The sequence below is a fragment of the Haliaeetus albicilla genome, chromosome W (assembly GCF_947461875.1).
Source record: "Haliaeetus albicilla chromosome W, bHalAlb1.1, whole genome shotgun sequence".
Lineage (NCBI taxonomy): Eukaryota > Metazoa > Chordata > Aves > Accipitriformes > Accipitridae > Haliaeetus > Haliaeetus albicilla.
The window spans coordinates 35,103,357-35,123,140 of NC_091515.1; the positions used below are offsets into that span (position 1 = coordinate 35,103,357).

At 66.5% G+C, this 19,784-nt stretch overlaps 2 protein-coding genes across 2 annotated transcripts; both read right to left on the reverse strand.

Annotated features, from left to right (window-relative positions):
- Positions 1 to 10,409: 10,409 nt before the first annotated feature.
- Positions 10,410 to 11,477, reverse strand: LOC138683364 (sprouty-related, EVH1 domain-containing protein 1-like). The gene is made up of 2 exons (XM_069775067.1): positions 11,316 to 11,477; positions 10,410 to 10,818 (listed from the first exon to the last, which is right to left on the reverse strand). The coding sequence occupies exons 1-2, from the start codon at positions 11,454 to 11,456 to the stop codon at positions 10,468 to 10,470; spliced, it is 492 nt and encodes a 163-aa protein (XP_069631168.1). The 5' UTR covers positions 11,457 to 11,477; the 3' UTR covers positions 10,410 to 10,467.
- Positions 11,478 to 14,277: 2,800 nt separating this feature from the next.
- Positions 14,278 to 16,482, reverse strand: PSMD8 (proteasome 26S subunit, non-ATPase 8). Its single transcript, XM_069775379.1, has 7 exons — positions 16,304 to 16,482; positions 15,501 to 15,573; positions 15,302 to 15,404; positions 15,021 to 15,186; positions 14,819 to 14,919; positions 14,612 to 14,723; positions 14,278 to 14,524 (listed from the first exon to the last, which is right to left on the reverse strand). The coding sequence occupies exons 1-7, from the start codon at positions 16,445 to 16,447 to the stop codon at positions 14,387 to 14,389; spliced, it is 837 nt and encodes a 278-aa protein (XP_069631480.1). The 5' UTR covers positions 16,448 to 16,482; the 3' UTR covers positions 14,278 to 14,386.
- Between the last annotated feature and the right edge of the window lie 3,302 nt (positions 16,483 to 19,784).

Genomic DNA, 19,784 nt, shown 5'->3' on the forward strand with positions numbered 1-19,784 from the left:
GTGCTATGTTTTGAGTTCAGTATGTGAAGAATGTTGATAACACACTGATGTTTTCAGTTGTTGCTCAGTAGTGTTTAGACTATAGTCAAGGATTTTTCAGCTTCTCAAGCCCAGCCAGCGAGAAAGCTGGAGGGGCACAAGAAGTTGGCACAGGACACAGCCAGGGCACCTGACCCAAACTGGCCAATAGGGTATTCCATACCATGTGACGTCCCATTTAGTATAGGAACTGGGAAGTGGGGGCAGGGAATCGCCGCTTGGGGACTAGCTGGGTGTTGGTCGGCGGGTGGTGAGCAATGGCCCTGCGCATCATTTGTACATTCCAATCCTTTTATTACTACTGTTGTCATTTTATTAGTGTTATCATTATCATTCTTCTTTTCTGTTCTATTAAACCGTTCTTATCTCAACCCACAAATTTTAATTCTTTTCCCGATTTTCTCCCCCATCCCACTGGGTGGGGGGGGAGTGAGTGAGTGAGCGGCTGCATGGTGCTTAGTTGCTGGCTGGGGTTAAACCACGACACAGGTGTACCCCGGAGCACCAGTAGGGGTACCAATACTACCCCGGAGTACCAGTGGAGGTACCGGTACTACCTGGGAGCGTCGGGAAGGGATGCCAGTCCTACCCCGGAGCATCAGGTAGGGATACCGGGCCTACCCCAGAGGGTCAGGTAGGGAGGGCAGGTCTAAACCCACGTGCACATAGGGACAGCAGGTGTACCCCGGAGCACCAGTAGGGGTACCGTTACTACCCGGAGTACCAGTGGGGGTACCGGTACTAACCCAGAGTACCAGTAGGGGTACCGGTACTACCCTGGAGCGTCGGGAAGGGACACCAGGCCTACCCCAGAGCATCAGTTAGGTATACCGGGCCTAACACAGAGAGTCATGTGGGAAGGGCGGGTCTATCCCCACTCGTCGGTAGGGATAGCAGGTGTACCCCGGAGCACCAGTAGGGGTACCAGTAATACCCCGGAGTACCAGTGGGGGTACCGGTACTACCCTGGTATGTCAGGTAGTGTCACAAGGCCGAGCCTGGAGCATCAGGTAGGGAGGCCGGGTCTACCCCTGCGCACACATAGGGAAAGCAGGTGTACCCCGGAGCGCCAGTAGGGGTACCAGTACTACCCCGGAGTACCAGTAGGGGTACCGGTACTGGCCCGGAGCACCAGTGGAGGTATGGGTACTACCCCAGAGCATCAGGTAGGGGTACCGTGCCTACCCCGGAGGGTCAGGTAGGGAGGCCGGGTCTACCCCCCGCACGCGCCTAGGGACAGCAAGTGTACCCTGGAGCACCAGTAGGAGTACCGGTAGTACCCCAGAGTACCAGTGGGGGTACCAGTACTACCCCAGAGCATCAGTTAGGGATACCAGGCCTAACCCAGAGGGTCAGGCAGGAAGGGCGGGTCTAACCCCGCACGCACATAGGGATAGCAGGTGTGCCCAGGAGCACCAGTAGGGGTAACGGTAGTACCCCGGAGCACCAGTAGGGGTATCGGTACTACCCCGGAGTACCAGTGGGGGTATGGGTACTACACCAGAGCATCAGGTAGGGATACCGTGCCTACCCCGGAGGGTCAGGTAGGGAGGCCGGGTCTACCCCCAGCGCGCGCGTAGGGAAAGCAGGTGTACCCCAGAGCACCAGTAGGGCTACCAGTACTACCACGGAGTACCAGTGGGTGTACCAGTACTACTGCGCGGAATCATTTAGGGACGCCAGGCCTACCCCAGAGAATCAGGTAGGGATACCGGGCCTAACCCAGAGGGTCAGGCAGGAAGGGCGGGTCTAACCCCGCACGCACGTAGGGATAGCAGGTGTACCCAGGAGTACCAGTAGGGGTAACGGTAGTACCCCGGAGCACCACTAGGGGTACCGGTACTACCCCGGAGTACCAGTGGGGGTATGGGTACTACCCCAGAGCAAAAGGTAGGGATACCAGGCCTAACCCAGAGGGTCAGTTAGGAACGCGGGTCTACCCCCTCGCGCCTGTAGGGACAGCAGGTGTACCCCGGAGCACAAGTAGGGGTAGCGGTACTACCCCGGAGCACCAGTGGAGGTACCGGTACTATCCCGGTACGTTGGGTACGGACGTGAGGCCTACCCCGGACCATCGGGTAGGGATACCAGGCCTAACCCAGAGGGTCAGGTAGGGAGGGCGGGTCTAACCCTGCGTGCCCATAGGGACAGCAGGTGTACCCCGGAGCGCCATTAGGGGTACCAGTACTACCCCGGAGTACCAGTGGGGGTACCAGTACTACCCCGGAGCACCAGGTAGGGATACCAGGCCTACCCCGGAGGGTCAGGTAGGGAGGGTGGGTCTAAACCCCCGCGTGTGTAGGGACAGCAGGTGTACCCCGGAGCACCAGTAGGGGTACCGGTAGTACCCAGGAGTACCAGTGGGGGTACTGGTACTACACCGGTCCGTCAGGTAGGGACGCCCGGCCTACCCCGGAGCATCAGTTAGGGATACCAGGCCTAACCCAGAGGGTCAGTTAGGAACGCGGGTCTACCCCCTCGCACCTGTAGGGACAGCAGGTGTACCCCGGAGCACAAGTAGGGGTACCGGTACTACCCCGGAGCACCAGTGGAGGTACCGGTACTATCCCGGTACGTTGGGTACGGACGTGAGGCCTACCCCGGACCATCAGGTAGGGATACCAGGCCTAACCCAGAGGGTCAGGTAGGGAGGGCGGGTCTAACCCTGCGTGCCCGTAGGGACAGCAGGTGTACCCCGGAGCGCCATTAGGGGTACCAGTACTACCCCGGAGTACCAGTGGGGGTACTGGTACTACCCCGGAGCATCAGGTAGGGATACCGGGGCTACCCCGGAGGGTCAGGTAGGGAGGCCGGGTCTACCCCCCGTGTGCCCGTAGGGACAGCAGGTGTACCCCAGTGTACCAGTGGCATGGCGACCCCAGGCACCTGGGTACCCCCCAGTATGGGGACCCCCCCCAGCACAGGGGACCCCAAATACGGGCACCCCCTGGCACAGGGGCCAGGCAGTGGGGTGCCCCACAGCACAGGGTCCCCCAGGGGTGGCACTGGGGGGGGGGGAGATGGGGAGCCCCAACGCCTGGGTGTCTCCCCCATGTATGTGTGTGTGTGTGTCCCCTGCCATCAGTGGGTGCTAGGTGACATGCACCCTGTCTGGCCTGACATCACCCGCCCAGCAGTTCTTTTTTCACCCCCACCCACGTAACGAGTTCCTCCTGCCTCAGCCCGGCCAGCCCCAGGGGAGCCCCGCTGGGCCCCTGTGTGTGCCCCCCCCACCCACCCCCAGCCATGGACCCCAGGGAGAGCAAGAGGTGGGTGTGCGCCCTGTCCTGTCCCCATCCCAACCCAGCTGTGCACACACACACACACACACACACACACACACACACACACACTTTTTGGCACCATCTCAGCCCACCCCAAACTGGGACCAGGCTGTGCCCCTCCCTGTGGCCTCCTCTGCCCGCCCCCCCCCCACAACTGGGACAAGTTCTGCCCCACAACTGGGACCAGTTCCCCTCCCAAGCAGGGACCAGGCTCTGTCCTCCAACACAAGCAACTCTGCCTGCCCTGCCCCCCCCCCAAACTGGGACCAGTCTTGCCCCCCAGCTGGGACCAGGTGGTGCCCCCAGCTGGGAGCAGGTGATGCACCCCAGTACCCCAACTGTGACCAGTCCTTCTCCCCAACTGGGTCCCTGTGGGGCTCCCCCAGAAGAGCGTTGGGCAAGAGGGGCCAGAAGGGGAAGTGCCACGGTGGGGGGGGGAAGGACAAGGACGGGGACACCCATGGGGCCAGACCCATGGAGGGACCAGACCCATGGTGACACTATGGGTCAGACCCACGGTGGCTGACGTGCCCCACGGCGCGGGAGATCAGCCGGGCCATGGCCAGCGCAGGGCTGGGGGAGCTGCTGCAGGCCTGCAGCCTCGACCAGCTGCTGGAGCATCGCCTCGACGCCTTCAGTGAAGGTCTGGGGGCCAGGCGCAGCGGCACCCCAGTCAGTGCCATGGCACCCAGGCACGGTGTCCCCTGGGTGCCACATCCCCTGGGTGCCATGTCCCCTGGCTGCCACAGCCCCTGGGTGCCACGTCCCCCCAGGCACAGCATCCCCTGGGTCCCCCATCCTCTGGGTACCTCCCCCACCCCATCCCACCTCTCCCTGCCCCACGGCCTGTGCCCCCCCCCCCCCCAGTGACACCCGTGGGTGATGGTGGCTTCGCCCGCAGACCTGGATGGATGGCTGTGCCAGGGCGAGTACACGGTGGACATGACGCTGACGGTGCACAGCTGGGTCGTGCCCTCGGCTGAGCTGGCCTGACGCCTCCTCGTCTTATATCCTGCCCAGGGGGGGACACACGGGTGGAGGACACACGGGTGGGGACATGGTGGGGATCTGTGCCACACCAGGGTCCTTAACCTGGAGCCACCTACCAGGAGGCTACGCGGGATGGGCGGGAGGAACGGGTGCTCCGTGTCTGCCTCTTTGTCTGGTGAGGGGCGGCCACGGTTCCCCACCCTGTGTTGTCGTCCCCGTGTCCCCCCTGTCCCCACCCCGGGGCTGCCACCCCCATCCTGTGTCCCCCCGTTCTGCTGCCCACGTCCTCCCCTGTCCCCTATTACATGTCCCCGTCCTGCATCTCATGTCCCCATCCCGTATCCTGTGTCCCCATTCTCCATCCCCTGTCACCATCCCATGTCCCCATCCTGTGTCTCGTGTCCCCATCCCGTGTCCCATGTCCCCATCCCATGTCCCCATCCTGCATCCCGTGTCCCCATCCTATGTCATCCTGTGTCCCTATCCCACGTCCCCATCCCGTCCCCCATCCCCCCCTGCCATGTCCCCCCCCGTGTCCCCCAGCTGAGGGGGGGCCATGCCCCCGCAGGCACTGGGTCACCCACTACCCCGAGGCCTTTCGCCTGGAGTTGGCACTGGCCGAGGCACTGGGGGAGCTGTGGCGGGCAGCATTGCACAAGGGGCACGAGGGGCACAAGGGACACACTCGGCTGCTGGACGTTGGCCACATGTAAGGGGCATGGGCACATGCAGGAGGGGGCACACAGGAGGGGTGAGCAGGTGAGCGGGGCTGCGCATGGGGAGGGGGGCTTAGCACGAGTGCTCGTGCGAGCCACGCGCGCGCAGGGCTCGGCCTTGCACAGGGGCTGTGCACAAATGTGTGCAAGGGCTCGGGGCCGGGGGCTGTGCACACACGTGTTGGGGTCGTGCACACACGTCAGGGGTCACACACACACACACACATGCATGGGAGGTCACACATGCATGTGGAGGTGCGCAGGCTGTGCCCGCAGCCGGCTGGGCTGAGCTCCCCCAGGGTGCGGGCCCCCCCAGCGCAAGGTCTCGCTGCTCCTGGACCACCTGGAGGTGGGCGAGCTGGCCCAGCACCTCAGTGGCCTCGAGCACTGCGCCTTCTACCGCCTCTCGGTGAGCAGCACAGGGGGCCCCGGGTGCTGGGGGGAGGATCATGGGTGCCACGGGGTGCCAAGGGAAGCCATGGGGCTGCGGGCTGTGCTCGTGGGTGCTATAGGGCGCTTTGACAGGCACTATGGGGCCACGGGGTGCACCGATGTGTGCTATGGGTGCACTGATGGGGGCCGTGGGGTGCTTTGATGGGTGCCACGGGGCCACAAGGTGCACCAATGTGTGCTGGGAGGGTGTTGGTGGGTGCCGTGGGGCTGTGGGATGCTCAGGTAGGTGCTACGGTGCCACGGAGCACGCTGACAGGTGCCAGTGGGGGCCATGGGGCGTGCCAACGGGTGCCGTGGGGTGCGGCGCGGGGCACTGGGCAGCCGCGGGGGGCTGCCGGGGGTCGGGGGGAGGTCGGCAGGCCCTGACGCACAGTGGCAGTGCCAGGACTGCCGGCAGTACGTCCAGCGGGGGGGGGGGGGGGGGGCGGGGGGGACCCCCACCCTGGAGCGAGCCGTCGCCCTCTGCAATGGGGTCTACTGGTGGGTGCAGCTCATGGTGCTGAGCTGCCCCACAGCCCCCCAGCGTGCCAAGGTGGTCGCCAAGTTCACCCGTGTCACCCAGGTGGGGGGCAGGGGTGCGGGGAGGCAAGGGGCAACGGGGGGGGGGAGTGCAAAGGGGGGGGGCAAAGGGGCATAGGAGGTGCAGGGGGGCGAGGGGTGCAGGGGGGTGCAAAGGGGCACAGGGGGGTGCAAAGGGGAGAGTGCAAAGGGCGGGGGGGGGGGTCCCGCTCACACGGAGCCCTGGGTCCCTCCCGGGAGCTGCAGAACTTCAACACACTGATGGCGGTGGGGGGGGGGGGCTCTGCCACAGCTCCATCTCCCGCCTGAAGGCCACCCAGGCCCTGCTGCCCCCCGAGGTGGCTAAGGTGGGGGGGGCACCGGGGGGAGGGGATCGCTGGGATGCACTGGGGGGGTCCTCAGGGGGCTACAGGGAGCACGGCAGGGGGTGCAGGGGGGTGTAGTGGGAGCACTGGGAGGAACCGGGGGTCTCAGGGGGGCACAGGGAGCACTGCGGGGATGTGGCAAGTGGCACCAGGAGGAACTGGGGGGGCAGTGGGATGCACTGGGAGAGACTGGGGGTCCCTGGGGGGCACTGTGGGGTGTCCCCAGGCATCCCTGTGAGCCCCCCCCGGCCCCCCGCAGGCCCTGGGAGCAATGGCAGAGCTGGTGTCATCGCGAGGGAATTTCGGGGCATACTGGCAGGCATTCAGGGCATGCCAGGGGTTCCACCTGCCGCTGCTGGCCGTGCACCTCAAGGACCTGGCGGCGCTGGACGCGGCACTGCCGGGGGTCCTGCCCGGGGGGGGCCTCAACCTCCCCAAGCTCCACGGCCTCTACCAGCACGCCCTCGACCTGCAGGCCCTCCAGCGCCTCGCCCCCCCCTTCTGCACTGACTCCCACCTCCTGCGCCTACTGGCCGTGAGACTGGGGGCACCAGGCAGGGGGGGTGCAAGGGGTGGGGGTGCACGTGAGGGAGCAAGGGGGGGGCTGCAAGGGGTGGGAGTGCTAAGGGTGGGGGGGACAAGCAAGGGAGCAAAGGGGGTCCTGCAAGGAGTGAGGGTGGATGCTAAGGGGGTGAGCAAGGAAGAAAGTGGGGGCTGCAAGGGGTGGGAGGGTGCAAGGGAGCTGGGGAGGGTCCTGTAAGGGTTGGGGGGGTGCAGGGGAGCACATGGGAAGGGAGCAAGGGGCATGGGGGGGTGCAAGGGAGCAGGTGGGAAGAGAGCAAAGGTGGGGGGCATGGGGGGGTGATTTGGGCAAGGAGGTGTGCAAGGGAGTATGTGGAAAGGGAGCAAGGGGGGGCATGGGGGGGTGCAAGGGGTGGGGGTGCGATGGGTGGGGGTGCCAAGGGCAGGGAGGGGGCTGGGTGAATGGGGGGGGCTCAGGTGTGCTTCCAACCCACCCTCACCCCACGGGGTGGGGAAGTCCCGGGGGGGGTGCCCACCACCCCAGCTGTCCCTGGACACGGCACACACTGAGGAGGAGCTGTACATGCTCTCGCATGCCCACGAGCCCCCCAGCCCAAAGGCCACGGTGAGGGGCACCGGGGGGGGGGGGGGGGGGGAAGGCAGCGGGGGGAGACCCTGACCCCCCCTTCCTCCTCAGCCCTCCTTGACCGACAAGACCCCCAGGGATGGCAAGTGGGCCCCCAAAGCTGAGCCCTGCGGTTGTGCCCCCCCTGACACCCCCGAGGTGGAGCCAGTGGAGTGGGATGGGCGAGAACCCCCCCGACACGGGGGTCCCCAAAAATGGGGGGGGAGGGGGGGTCAAAGGCCCTGGATGCCTGCATCCCCAAAATGGGGGGGGGAACATGGGATGATGGGGGGGGCGGATGCTTGGGTCCCCCCCATGACACCCTCCGCCCCCCCCAGGGAGCTCTCGCACCATTTTCACGAGGCCACGTTCAAGAAACCCCCCTCCCGCCAAGTGTGCAATAGCTTCGTGAGTGACACCCCCCCCAGGGATCCCTAAACCCCCCTCCCCCGGGACCCCCATGGCCTCCCCTGACCCCCCCTCCAGCTCTGGGGTGTCTCCAAGCAGGGCTACTGCTGCCGGGGTAAGTGTGCAATGGGGGGGAGGGGTTGCACACGCGTGTGCAAGCACCCCCCCAGGCTGTGGGACCAGCTGCCACAAGCAGTGCCAGGAGCTAGTGGAGGCTGAATGCAGGAGCCGGCCCCCCCCGTGCCCCCCCCCAGCTCAGGTGAGCTCCCAGTGCTCCCAGTAACCCCCCCCAGTACCCCCACTGCCCCCTCGCCCTCCCCCCGGCGGGTGTGACCCCGGCTCCTCGCAAGGGGGGATGAGAAGGAAGGGGGGGGCTTCGCCCAGGGGGTGCCCCGCCGGGACGCCTGGACGCAGACGGAGCCGGGGACCCCCCCGGGCTGCTGGAGCGGCTGGAGCAGCTGCAGGAGGTGAGGGCCTCATGCAGACCCTTGTGCAAGGCTCCTCATGCAAACCTCTTGTGCAAACCCTCGTGCAACCCGTCCGTCCGAGCCCCCCTGCCCTGACCACCCCTCCCCATATCCGCAGGAGCAGGACCGGTTGCTGGAGGAGAACCGCCGGCTCCGCCCCGCCCCGCCCCTCCCCCGCCCCTCCCCTCCCCCCCCTGCTGGGGGCCCTGCGCGCGCTGCGCCTGCGCGACCCGCCCCTCCCCCCGGACTGAGGCCCCGCGCGTCCTCCCGCCCGCAAGGGGGCGCTCGTCCGGATCACGCCCCCCCGGCACCGCCGCCTCGCCCCGCCCCCCGTCGGCCCGGCCACCAATCAGAGTTTTCCTTTCGTTATCACCGCCCGCCTCCCGCTGCTCGCCGGCCAATCGGCGCAGCCCTTTTAGTAGGGCTGCCGGCCAATCAGAGCGAGCCTGTTCCCGCCTTCACCCGCTGAGCACCGCCCCCTTTCCCCAGGCCCTGGGGGAGGTGGTGCTCCAGCAGCCAATCAGAGCGCGGGGCGGGCGTTCCTCCAATCAGGAAGGAGGGCGGGCCCAGGCAACGGTTGCTACAGACCCAGAACCATGTGGGGGAGCTCCCCCCCGTTAAAACCCCCCTTTAATTACAGCGAAGCGGGGAGGGGAATTAACGGGGGCTGGCCCCGCCCCCGGCGAATAAATTAACATAAAGTATCAGAGTCAATAAATAAACGGGGAGGGGGGGAAACCTCGGGGGGGGGGTGGGGGGTGTCGTCTGCGTGCCAACACACAGCTATGCCAAGATGCTTTCAGTGTCCACAGTGCTAGCATCACCATCAGCCTCCCCATGCTGACACACCCCGGCACCGTGAGTCCTGGCACTGCTGTGTCCCCCCCCGTGCTGTCACCCGGTCCCTCTCACCGCGTGGCCTTGTGCCTCCCGCCGCAGCAGCCACAGTGACCGCCACACCAGTGGCAGGCGCACGGGGGGGGGGGCAGAGACACGGCACCAGCAGCACCAGGGCAGCAGGGGCCAGCCAGCGGGCGCAGCAGTGGGGGTGCCCCCCCCACAAGAGCAGGGCGCCGAAAAATCTCCCTCGGCGTCCGCCATGCAATGGTAGAGGAGGCTCTCGGTGCACCACAGGCAGCTCAGCCGGCAGACGCAGCGTCCGGTGGGATCCGGCGCATCCCGGCACTGCTCGCGGCCGTTCTCCTCCCGGCTGAAGACCCCCCGGCAGTAGACGCAGTGGGAGGGGGCTCCGGGGGGGGGGTCCCCGTGGATGCGGCAGGAGGGGGAACCCTTTGGATCCTTCTGGAAGCGGACGCGGGCGGGTGGCATGCCGGCGGTGGCAGCGGAGGCCCCGCCAGCGCAACGGTAGTCCTCGTAGCTGCGGGCGCCTCGGGGGTCCCGGCGCGGTGGGGGGGGGGGCTCCGGCTGCTCCTCGGCTTCCCCCAGCAGCAGCAGCTGTGGCTGAGCCGGGGGACGGGGCATCAGGAGGCGGCACTCCCCAAATGGCAATGCCAGGGGGACCCCAAAGGGTGGCTGGGGGGGGCAGGGGGCCGCCCCCAAACGGAGACCCTGGACTGGGACCCCCCAACCACCAGCACCCCAAACTGGGACCTGGCACCCCAACCAGCACCCCCAAACTGGGACCCCCAACCACCAGCACCCCAAACTGGAACCCAGCACCCTGAACTGGGACCTGACCCCCTTCTCAACCAGCACCTTGATCCAGGATCCGAGACCCCCAACCCAAGGCAGGACCCTGACCTGTGACCTCTAACCCCAACTGGGAGCCCAAACTGGGCCCCCCCAGTGCCCACCTGCCCACCCGGGGGCTGGTAGCCAGTGGCCGAGGACTTGCTGGTGACGATGGTAGGGGGCACAGGGGGTGGCTTGGGGTGGGGGGACACCGGGGGGGGGGGGGGCTGCTCCAGCACAGGGCTGCGACCCCCTGTGTCCCCCCTGTCCCCCGCCGAGGAGGAGGAGGAAGGCGGGGAGAAGGGGGACACACACACGGGGGGGGGGGGGTCGGGGTGAATGGGGTCCCCAGGCCCCTCAGTGTCCCCATGCTCCCCAGTCCCAGTGTCACCCACTCCCTCCACCATGCCCCACAGTGTCCCCATGCCCCCCCAGCATCCCCAAGCCTCCCAGTGTCCCCAAGCCCCCCAGCAGCCTGCAGCCCCCCGTGCCCCCCACTATCCCCAAGCCTGCCAGCACCCCACGTGTCCCGTGTCCCCCCCCAAGGGGGGGGTCCCAGGAGTGCCCACCCGCGGCCAGGGCCTGCAGGGCCCCCCGCACGCCCCTGTGGAAGGCGCTGGCGTCAGCAGGGCTCTGGAAGGTCAGCCCGAAGCGGCTCCCCCCAACCCGCCAGTGGTGGAAGGTGGGGGTCACCTCGTTGTACTCCAGGTCCTGGCGCAGGGCACACTCCAGCGTGGGCTGGGGGGGGCACGGGGGGTGGGGACACGGCCCCCACCCCTGGGACATGTCCTGGTCCTGTGGCCCCTGGCCCCATGTCACATCTCTGGCCCAGTGTCCCTGTCCCCCATCCCCTATACCCTGTCCCCACACCATGTCCCCCAGCCCACCCCCCTGTCCCCACGTCACATCCCTGGTCCAGTGTCCCCATGCCATGTCCCCCATCCCCCGTCACCCATCCCCGTGTCCCCCATTCCACCCCCCTGTTCCCCAGCCCCATGTCACATCCCAGTCCCACGTCCCCCAGCCCCATATCCCCCAGCCCCAGGGCACAGCCAGTCCCCTCTCCCCAGCCCCTTGTCCCCATCCCCATGTCACATCCCTGGTCCAGTGTCCCTGTCCCCATGTACCCCCAGCCCCACATCACATCCCAGGTCCCCCATCCCAGCCCCCTGTCCCCATCCCCATGTCTCCCAGCCCCATATCACACCCCTGTCGTCCCCCCCCCCCCACCGTACAGCCTGGTCCCGCAGCCTCTCCCCCCGGATGAGGTACTGCCGGTGACAGTGACCGTCCTCCCGCCGCCGGGTGACAGTGACGTGGCTGAGGCCCCCCCCGCCCATGGGCACCCACCCACCACTCGAGTCGTCGCGGGTCATCACCACGGCTCGCACCCGCAGCATGTGCCTGGGGGGGGGACACGGACACGGGGGGGGGGGACGTCACCCCCAGCCCCCCCCCACTCGTGGGACCCCACCCAGGTCCGGCCACCGGTGGAGGGAGGAACCCAGGCATCCGGAGTGGCCCCCCCCCCGCGCATCCGTGACATCACCACGCGTTGCCACGGCAAACTGCGGTGTGTCGGGGATGGGAGGATATGGGGGGGAGCAGGAACCCCCCCCATGCAGGCCAGGGTGGGGGAGTGGTCCGGCCCACCGCCCTCAATGGGGCCGGGATTTTTGTGAATGGGGGGGGGGGACGGGGACCGACACGTGACCCGGGGCTTTGTCCCCGCCATAAACAAGGGGGGGGGGGGGGGGGGGCACGGCCGGACACCACCCCCCCCGGATTTATGAACGGCTCCGGACGCTCATTCACAACCACGGCGCGCGCCCCGGGGGGGGAGGGGGTTCATTCAGCAACCCCCCGCTCGGGGGGGGGAACAGCAAGGACCCCCTCTCCTAAAAGGGGATACACCCCCCGTGAAACGACCCACGACGGGTGTCCTGCCCCCCAGCCCCACCCCCCCGCGGGGGGAAAATGGGGCGTCCCCCCCCCAAAACCCCCAGCTTTTCCAGGTGGGAAGGGGGCCACCGCCCCGGTGGGGGGCCTTAAAACCAAATACCCCCCCCAATTTAAACCCCCCGTCCCCCCGATAACAGCGTTTCCCCCGCGGGTCCCACCCCCAAAGGCAATGCCGCGGGGGTCCCCAGGGGCCTGTGTTTCATGTGTCCCCCCCCCGGCCCCACCGACCACGGCGGGCGAGGCTGAGCCGCGGAACCGGAGCCGGAGCTGCCGCCGGCGCCTCCGCTTGGTCCTAGTGCCCCGCTGCTGGGTGGGGGGGGGGGGGGGTGCGGAGAGCTGCCCCCCACACACCCTCCATAACACAACCCCCCCTCCCCTGCCGGACGCCTCGGTTGCCCCGCCCCCCCCCCCCCCCCGCAGCCGTTGCCAGTTGCCGCAGAAGGGCCGGGGCTGAGTTTGGGGGGCGGGAGGAAGCACCCGCTGCCTCAGTTTCCCCATCCGAGTCCCCCCCCCCCCAGGGTATGAGGGGAGGGGCATTGAGCGGTAGGGGATTGGGGGTGCAGCCCCCCCGCCTCAGTTTCCCCACCCAAGCCTCCCCACAAAATATTGGTGGGTGTCCGGCGGGGGGGCAGCCCAACCCCCCTACGAGACACCAGAACATCTCCCCCCCCCCCCCCGCAAGACCCACCCAGAGCCCCCCCGAAATGGGCAATGCCCAGTCAGAGCCAGCCCCAGCCCCCTGGCCGCCCCCAAGCCCCCCCAGGCAGTTAGGGGGCTGGCAGCAGGGCCCCCCATGCTGGTAGGGCAGCCCCCTCCCCACGGCCCCGGGGGGTATCAGGGGGCTGGGGGGGCCCCCCACGACCCCAACCTGTGGTCCTGGCCAAATGTGCTGCCCCGGGGGGGGGGGGGGGCCAGGCTGCTGCTAGGGGTCCCGTGGGGCTCAGGGGGAGCAAGGGGGGCCCAGTGAAGGGCTGCAGGCCCCCAGGGCAAGTGGACCGGGGGGCACGGTGGCCCCCCCCAGGGGCAGCTCAGGGGGCCCAACAGCCCCCACCCTGCCATGGCCACTGGCCCGTGCCCATGGCCACCATCAGTCACCCCATGGCTGATGCCTAGCACCCCATGGCCACTATCCAGCACCCCACAGATGCCACCCAGCACCCCGTGGCCACCCCCCCCACAGAGATGGCCCACATCCTGGAGACCCTGCACTCTGTCCACCTCCAGCCACCCCCACCACCCCCCCCCCCCGCAAGCCCCCCATCACATTCCCCTTCCAGGGGGACAGGCCAGTGCCCCCAAGGATCTTCTGCCCCATGGTGACCAGCTGGAGGGGGGGCCAGTCACAGGGACCCCCACCCCCCAAGCTGCTTTTGGGGGGGCCCTGAGGGCACCAGAGCCCCCCCAGCCCCACTACCCCCCCCCAAGGGAAAGCCAAGGGGGCTGGGGGTCTTGGTGAAGCCTCCGTTGCAGGTCACCAAGCTCCCTCCCCGGCACCCAAGCTGAGCCCCCCCGGGGGGAAAAAGAGGGGGAGCTGGCACAGCAGGGGAGGGGGGGGGGGAGGGCCGCAGAGCCCCCCAAAACCTCAGCATAGCCCCCCCCACACTGGCCCCCTTTCAAGGTGTGGGGGGGCTCCTGCCCCCACCACTGCCAGCACCAGGACCCCCCCCAGCTGCCCAGGAATGTCACTGCCTGGCAGGGATGACATCATTGCCCCGCACAGCAGGGGGACCCAAAAATGGGGGGGGTGGGGTGTGCATTTCAAAAGCTCCCTCACCCACCACTGAAAGGGGGGCCAAAACCACCCTGTGGCTGGGGGAGGGAAAGTGAGGGGGGGGAGCCCCGAGGGGGGAGGTGCAGGGGGAAGCGCAGGGGGGCTCCCCCCCCCCCCAACCACCTGGCCAAGCACCCCTAGGTGGCTACCCTAATCCTGGCCAGGTCCCTGGTCACCATCAGTGAGCTCCTGGCCTCCCCCTGTAGGGGAGGAAGAGGAAAAGGAGCCCCCCAGCACCCTCCTTGGGGGGGGGGGGGGGGGGGGCGCAAGCCCCCCAGTGCAGCACCCACTGCTAGAAGAAGCCATTGCTTTATTGAAGGCGGCACCGTCCCGGGGGGCACACAGCTACTGCCCCCCCGACTCTACCCAAAAAAGGGGGGGGTAGGAGGGGCTCCCCATGAGCCCCCCCCCACAGGGACACGTCCACTCCAAACACCCCTTTAAATACTTAAAAAAAAAACCAAAACAACCAAAAAACACCACAAACCCCCACCCCAAACTGCAGAGAAAGGGGTCGTGATAAAATAAAGGGGAGGGACACCCCAAAAGGGCAGGGGGGACACTCCCCCCCCTTTAAACAATCATTTCTAGTTGTCGTGCGTATTCGATGACCTGCTTGGCCAGTTCGGTGGAGGGGATGGTGGCATCCTCCGGCTTCTGCTGCCGGCTGCTGAAGCTGTAGTAGTTGTTGGGACCCAACACCCAACCGCGCTGGAAAAAGTTAGAGGAGGGGGCATTTAGGGGCACCCCCAGGTTTTCGGGACCCCCCCCCCCCGGGGGAGAGAACCCCTAAGGTACCTTCTTGGCATAGTCGGTCATTTTCTTGGTGGTGGTGAAGAAGAGGATGCGGGTAGCTTCGTTAAAAAGGATTTTCTCATAGGCTTTCTCGATGCAGCCAGCGATCTCATCCCTAGTTTTGAGGTGGAGGGGGGGCATACAGTTGGGGGGGGGGGGAGCACAGGGGGGTGCTCAGGGGCACAATAAGGGGGGGGGAGGGGGGCTCACCGGATGGTATCCAGCAGGATATCAATGAAGAAGGTGTAGCTTTCTGCTGGGATGTTGCCTTTCGCCAGGAAGACTTTGTTGTAGCTGCCCTCCATCAAATACTATGAGAAAGGAGGTCGCACCCCGAGGACCCCTAAAAAACTCCCCCCCCCAAAAAAAACCCCAAAACAAACCAACCCCACCCCCCCTCCCCCGGGCATACCTGCTCGAGGGAGATGGGGTGTTTGATGTAGACATTGCTCTGGATCTCCTTGGCTGGCAGCCGCTCCAGCTCGGTGTGAAACTCAGCCACCCGGTTCTGGGACAGCAAGAAGAGCAGGTTCAACCCCAGCAGCTGGTGCTTGTAGGCTGACTCTGGCAGCTCCTCCCTTGGAGGGGGGGGCAAGGAGAGAGAGGAAAAAAAAAAAAAAAAAAAAAAAAGGGCTGTTAGCAGCTGGGAAATAAGGGGGGGGGGGTGTCCCCAAACCCCCCCCCCCCACTTACTTATAGTCGAAATAGTAGCATTTGAGCTGGGCCATGTAGCGCTCGAAGGAGGGGATGTCCTTCTTCAGGATGCTCCACTGGGCGCCGATCTCCAGGATATCTCCTGGGGGAGGGAAAAAAAAAAAAATGGGGGGGCGGGGGTTAAGGGAAGACCCCAGGGGGGTCACTAGTGAGGTTCCTCCCCCGAGGTGACACTCACTGGCCAGGATGAGCTGTTGCTTGGTCAGTTTTGTGCCGGTGGTGGGCAGAAAGTTGAGCTCCAGCAGGGCCAGCTGAGCAGGGGGGACACAGGGACAGGGACAGGGACACGCACGCGCGCGTGCACACACACTGTCAGACCCCGGGGGGGGGGGCACAGGCAGAGCCTCACGCTCACCCCTGACTCACGGCAATGGCTGATGAGGTTAATTAGTATTTACAGGCATCTGCGGGAAGGGGGTGCCACGCCCCCCCGACTCACACACACACACACACCCCGTGTTAATTAAAGCTTCCTGGTGACGAGGCTCCCCAGGGCTCAGCCCGGCCCCTCCCCCACCCGCTCAGGGTACTCCCCCATTCCCAGCCCCCCCCCCTCAGTGCACAGCCTAGGTCCCCTCAGACCCAGAGCCCCCCCCTCAGCCCGAGGCCCCCCCCCCATTCCCAGGGCAATGCCCCTCCAGCCTCAGTGTCGTGTGTTGTCCCCCCCCATCAGCCCCAGGGCCCCCTCCTTATTCCTAGAGCCCCCCCTCAGCCCCAGCCCCCCCCATTCCTAGAGCCCCCCATTATTCCCAGCCCCCCCCTCAGCCCCAGAACCCCCCCATTCCTAGAGCCCCCTCCTCAGCCCCAGACCGCCCTCGTTCCCAGACCCCCCTTCAGGCCCCAGGGCCCCCCCCCCTTATTCCTAGAGCCCCCCCTTCAGCCCCAGCTCCCCCATTCCTTGAGCCCCCTCTTCATTCCTAGAGCCCCCCCCTTCAGCCCCAGAGCCCCCTCATTCCTAGACACCCCGCCCCCCCCCCGCACCTTGAGGCGGCCCAGGGCCTCCCCGCACTTGCTGAGGTTGGGGCTTTTGCGGCTCCACTCGCCCTTCAGCTGCTCGTACATCCCGGCCGCCGCCTTCAGCCCCTCCGCCCCGTTCACCACCAGCCCGGCCGCCGCCATCGCCATGAATCGGCAACACCCTCACACGACACCGACGACGGCCGCCGGCCTGCGTCGCCGTGGCAACACCGCCCCGCGGCCAATCGCCTGGCGGGGGAGGCGGGGCGAGGGCCGGGGAGCTGGGAGGGAGGGGGAGAAGGCTCCCCGGAGCGGCGCATGCGCGTAGAGGGCGCCGCTTCTGGCAGGCCCAGCCCGCGGGGGGGGAGCGGGGGGCGTGATGTCACCGGGCGGCTAGGGCAGGGTGTGGCGTCAGCGGGGCGGGGCTGCCGAGGTTGGGGGGGGGTAACGTCAGGGGGGAGCGACAGCAGGAGGGTGGGGGGCGGCGGCGGCGGCTGGATGGGGTGTGACGCGGGGGTGCCCGGAGGGGGGGGCGGGTGACGTCATGAGTGGCGGGGTGATGTCACAGGCAGGGCAGCGGCGGGGAGGAGGAGGAGGATGTTGGGAGGGGCCCTGGAGAGGGGGCGGTAGGACGAGACTGTGACCTCATCACTGGGTGGGGCCTGGGCCCATGGGTGAAGCCGCGAGAGGATGGGTGACATCACAGCGGGATGGGTGATGCCACCTTGGGGGGGTTGGGTGACATCACGGGGGGGGGACGGATGACATCATGGAGGATGAGTGCCACCACAGGGGGATGGGTGACACAGCTGGTTCCTCCTGGGCATTGTCTGCGGTAAGGGGGAATCGGGTTGGGGGGGCGTCTGCACCCCAACATCCTCCCCCCCTCTCGTCCCTGCAGATGGAGTCATCCCCTTGTCCCCCGCCATCACCCCCGAGAAGGAGGCCGTCCCCGGGAGGGGGCTTCTACATCGACCTGGGTTGCTGCAGGAAGGTTCTCGACCTGGTCTCCAACCAGGAGCTGCCCCAGCAGATCCACCCGGGCAAGGGTGAGAAGTTCACCGTCCCTGTGACCCGCAGCGTCCGCCTGACCTGGGAGAGCAGCAGGGGAAACCGCCTGGCCTCTTTCCAAAAACCACAACAAAAACACAACAAAACCCCAACAAAACCTGAAGAAAATGCAACAAAACCCCAACAAAAGGCAACAAAACACAACAAACCCCAACAAAATCCAACAAAACCCCAAGAAAATGCAACAAACCCCAACAAAACCCCAAGAAAATGCAACAAAATCCCATTGAACCCCAACAAAGGGGTGAGGGGTTGCTCATCCCCTTGGCAGGGTCCCACCGTCGCCTGCTCTCCTTGCAGAGTGGGACGACTTCCTCAACCACTGGCACCTCACGCTAGTCCTCTCCCACCTCTTCAGCCTGATGTCCCCCCTGCAGAGGCAGGACCCAGTTAACCGCACCTTGGTGATCTATAGGGTATGCCGCTCCCGTAGAGCCCTTCTGCCGCAGCACGCCTCGACATTATGAGGAAGACAGGCAAGAAGCCGAGCAGCTTCTCGGGGTCTAAGGAGGGGTTCTTCTTCCTCCTCCTCCTCCTCTCTGCAGGTGAGGATCCAGGACACAGCGCTGTGCTCCCATGGCGGGATGAAGCTGATGAAGACCTCCGTGGTGCTAAAGGTAAGAGCCTCGCTGGGCAGGGGACGGCACCGCAGGGTCTCGCGGGGGATGGGGCTCGATCTGGAGGGATGGACAGGCAGGGTGACCTCCATCCCATGTGCCGCAGGGCTACAAGATGGTGCCAGCGTATATCGGCTGCCCGCTGGGCTAGGCGGTTGGCTTTTGACGCTGCCAGCACTGTCAGGCACGCCGCCGAGCAGAATGAACTCCACTTCGGCTGCCAGCGGCTGGACGCCGAGATGCCATGTCTCCTCGTCAAGGACGGTGGGACATGGGGTGGGGGGGGCTGACACATGTGGTCCCCAGGGTCCTCTGATGGTCCCCTCTCTCCCCCCACAGAGTTTTACCCTGTCTTTGTGACACAGACCATGGTCACAAGGGAAACCACAACGGTGAGAGCCGAGCAGTCGAGGTGGGAGGGATGGTGATGTTCCCCCCCCTGCCCCAACACATGCCAGACCCCAATGGGGACCATCCCCCCCACCCAGAAGGTCATCGGTGGTGGCCCCAACTCGGAGGAGAACATCAAGGGCTACAGAGCTGAGGATGTCCAGAGGTACGACATGGACAACAGCAGGTAACGCCAGGCTGGGGGGGCACCCACTGCCCTCACCCCGCACCCACTGCCCCTCCCCGAGGGACCCCCTGCCGCTCTCCCCCCCCCCAGCACGACATGGAGCCTGATCCAACAGAGCATCCCAGCTGGTGGCAGCGGAGAAGCCCCCCCACGGGGTTTGGGAGGTCCCGACCCCCCTCAGGTCTGCAGTAACCACTCCCCTGCCCCGCCCCCCCCGAGCTGAACCCACGTCCGTGGCAGCTAATGAAGGTCTGGGGAAACAAGCATGCCCTATAGCTGTGTGCAAGGCCAGATGGTCCCACAGCACGCCATACAGACCCATGGCACGCCATACAGCCCCACGGCACACTGTATGTTACCACGGCATGCCGTATGTCCATGTGCAATAGCGTACATCCCCACAGCACACCGTATGTCCCCATGGCATGCCACACATCCCCACAGCACGCTGTACAGCCTTGCGGCATGGGGCGTTTATTGCCAGGGTGCTGTGGGTGCCGTGGATGCTGTGGGTGCCATAGGACTGTGGGTGCCATGGGACCATGGGTGCTGTGGGTGCCATAGGTCCGTGGGTGCCATGGGGCCACTGCTGGGGACAAAGAGACACAGAGACCTGGCTTGTTTCCTAGGGGGGTTTCTTTGGGGCCAGTGCTCGGCAGGGCTGGCGGCAGCACCAACAGCGACAGCCCCCCCGCATGTCCCCCCTCCCATCTCCCCCCCCCCTCCCCGGGAGGCATGAGCCGCTACGAAATCAGGGTTAAAAACAGGGACACCCCCCCTCCCCGGGGTGGCTTTAAAAAACACTTGCCGTAAGAAAAGGCTCCCCCGGACCCTGCTGTGGGGGTGGGACAGGTGTCGGGTGGCCCTGGGTGTCCTGGGGGTCCCAGAGGTGGCTGGAGGTGGCCCTGGGGTCCCCCTGGGGTGCAGGGGAGTGGCCATGGTTTGCACATGCACGTGCCCCCCACCCCGGCGTGGGATGGGGGACGGGGACGGGCTCCTCCATGTCCCATCCCCCCCCAGGAGAGAGAGGGACACAGGAGGACCTGGGGGGGTCCCCAGGGGGACATGGAGACTCTCTGGGGACGTGGAGATGGCAGGAGGACCCCAAGGGGACATGGGGACCCTCTGGGGACATGGGGGATGGCAGGAAGACCCCAAGGGGACGTGGGGACCCTCTGGGGACACAGGGGTGGCAGGAGGACCCCAAGGGGACACGGAGATGCCAGGAGGACCCCAAGGG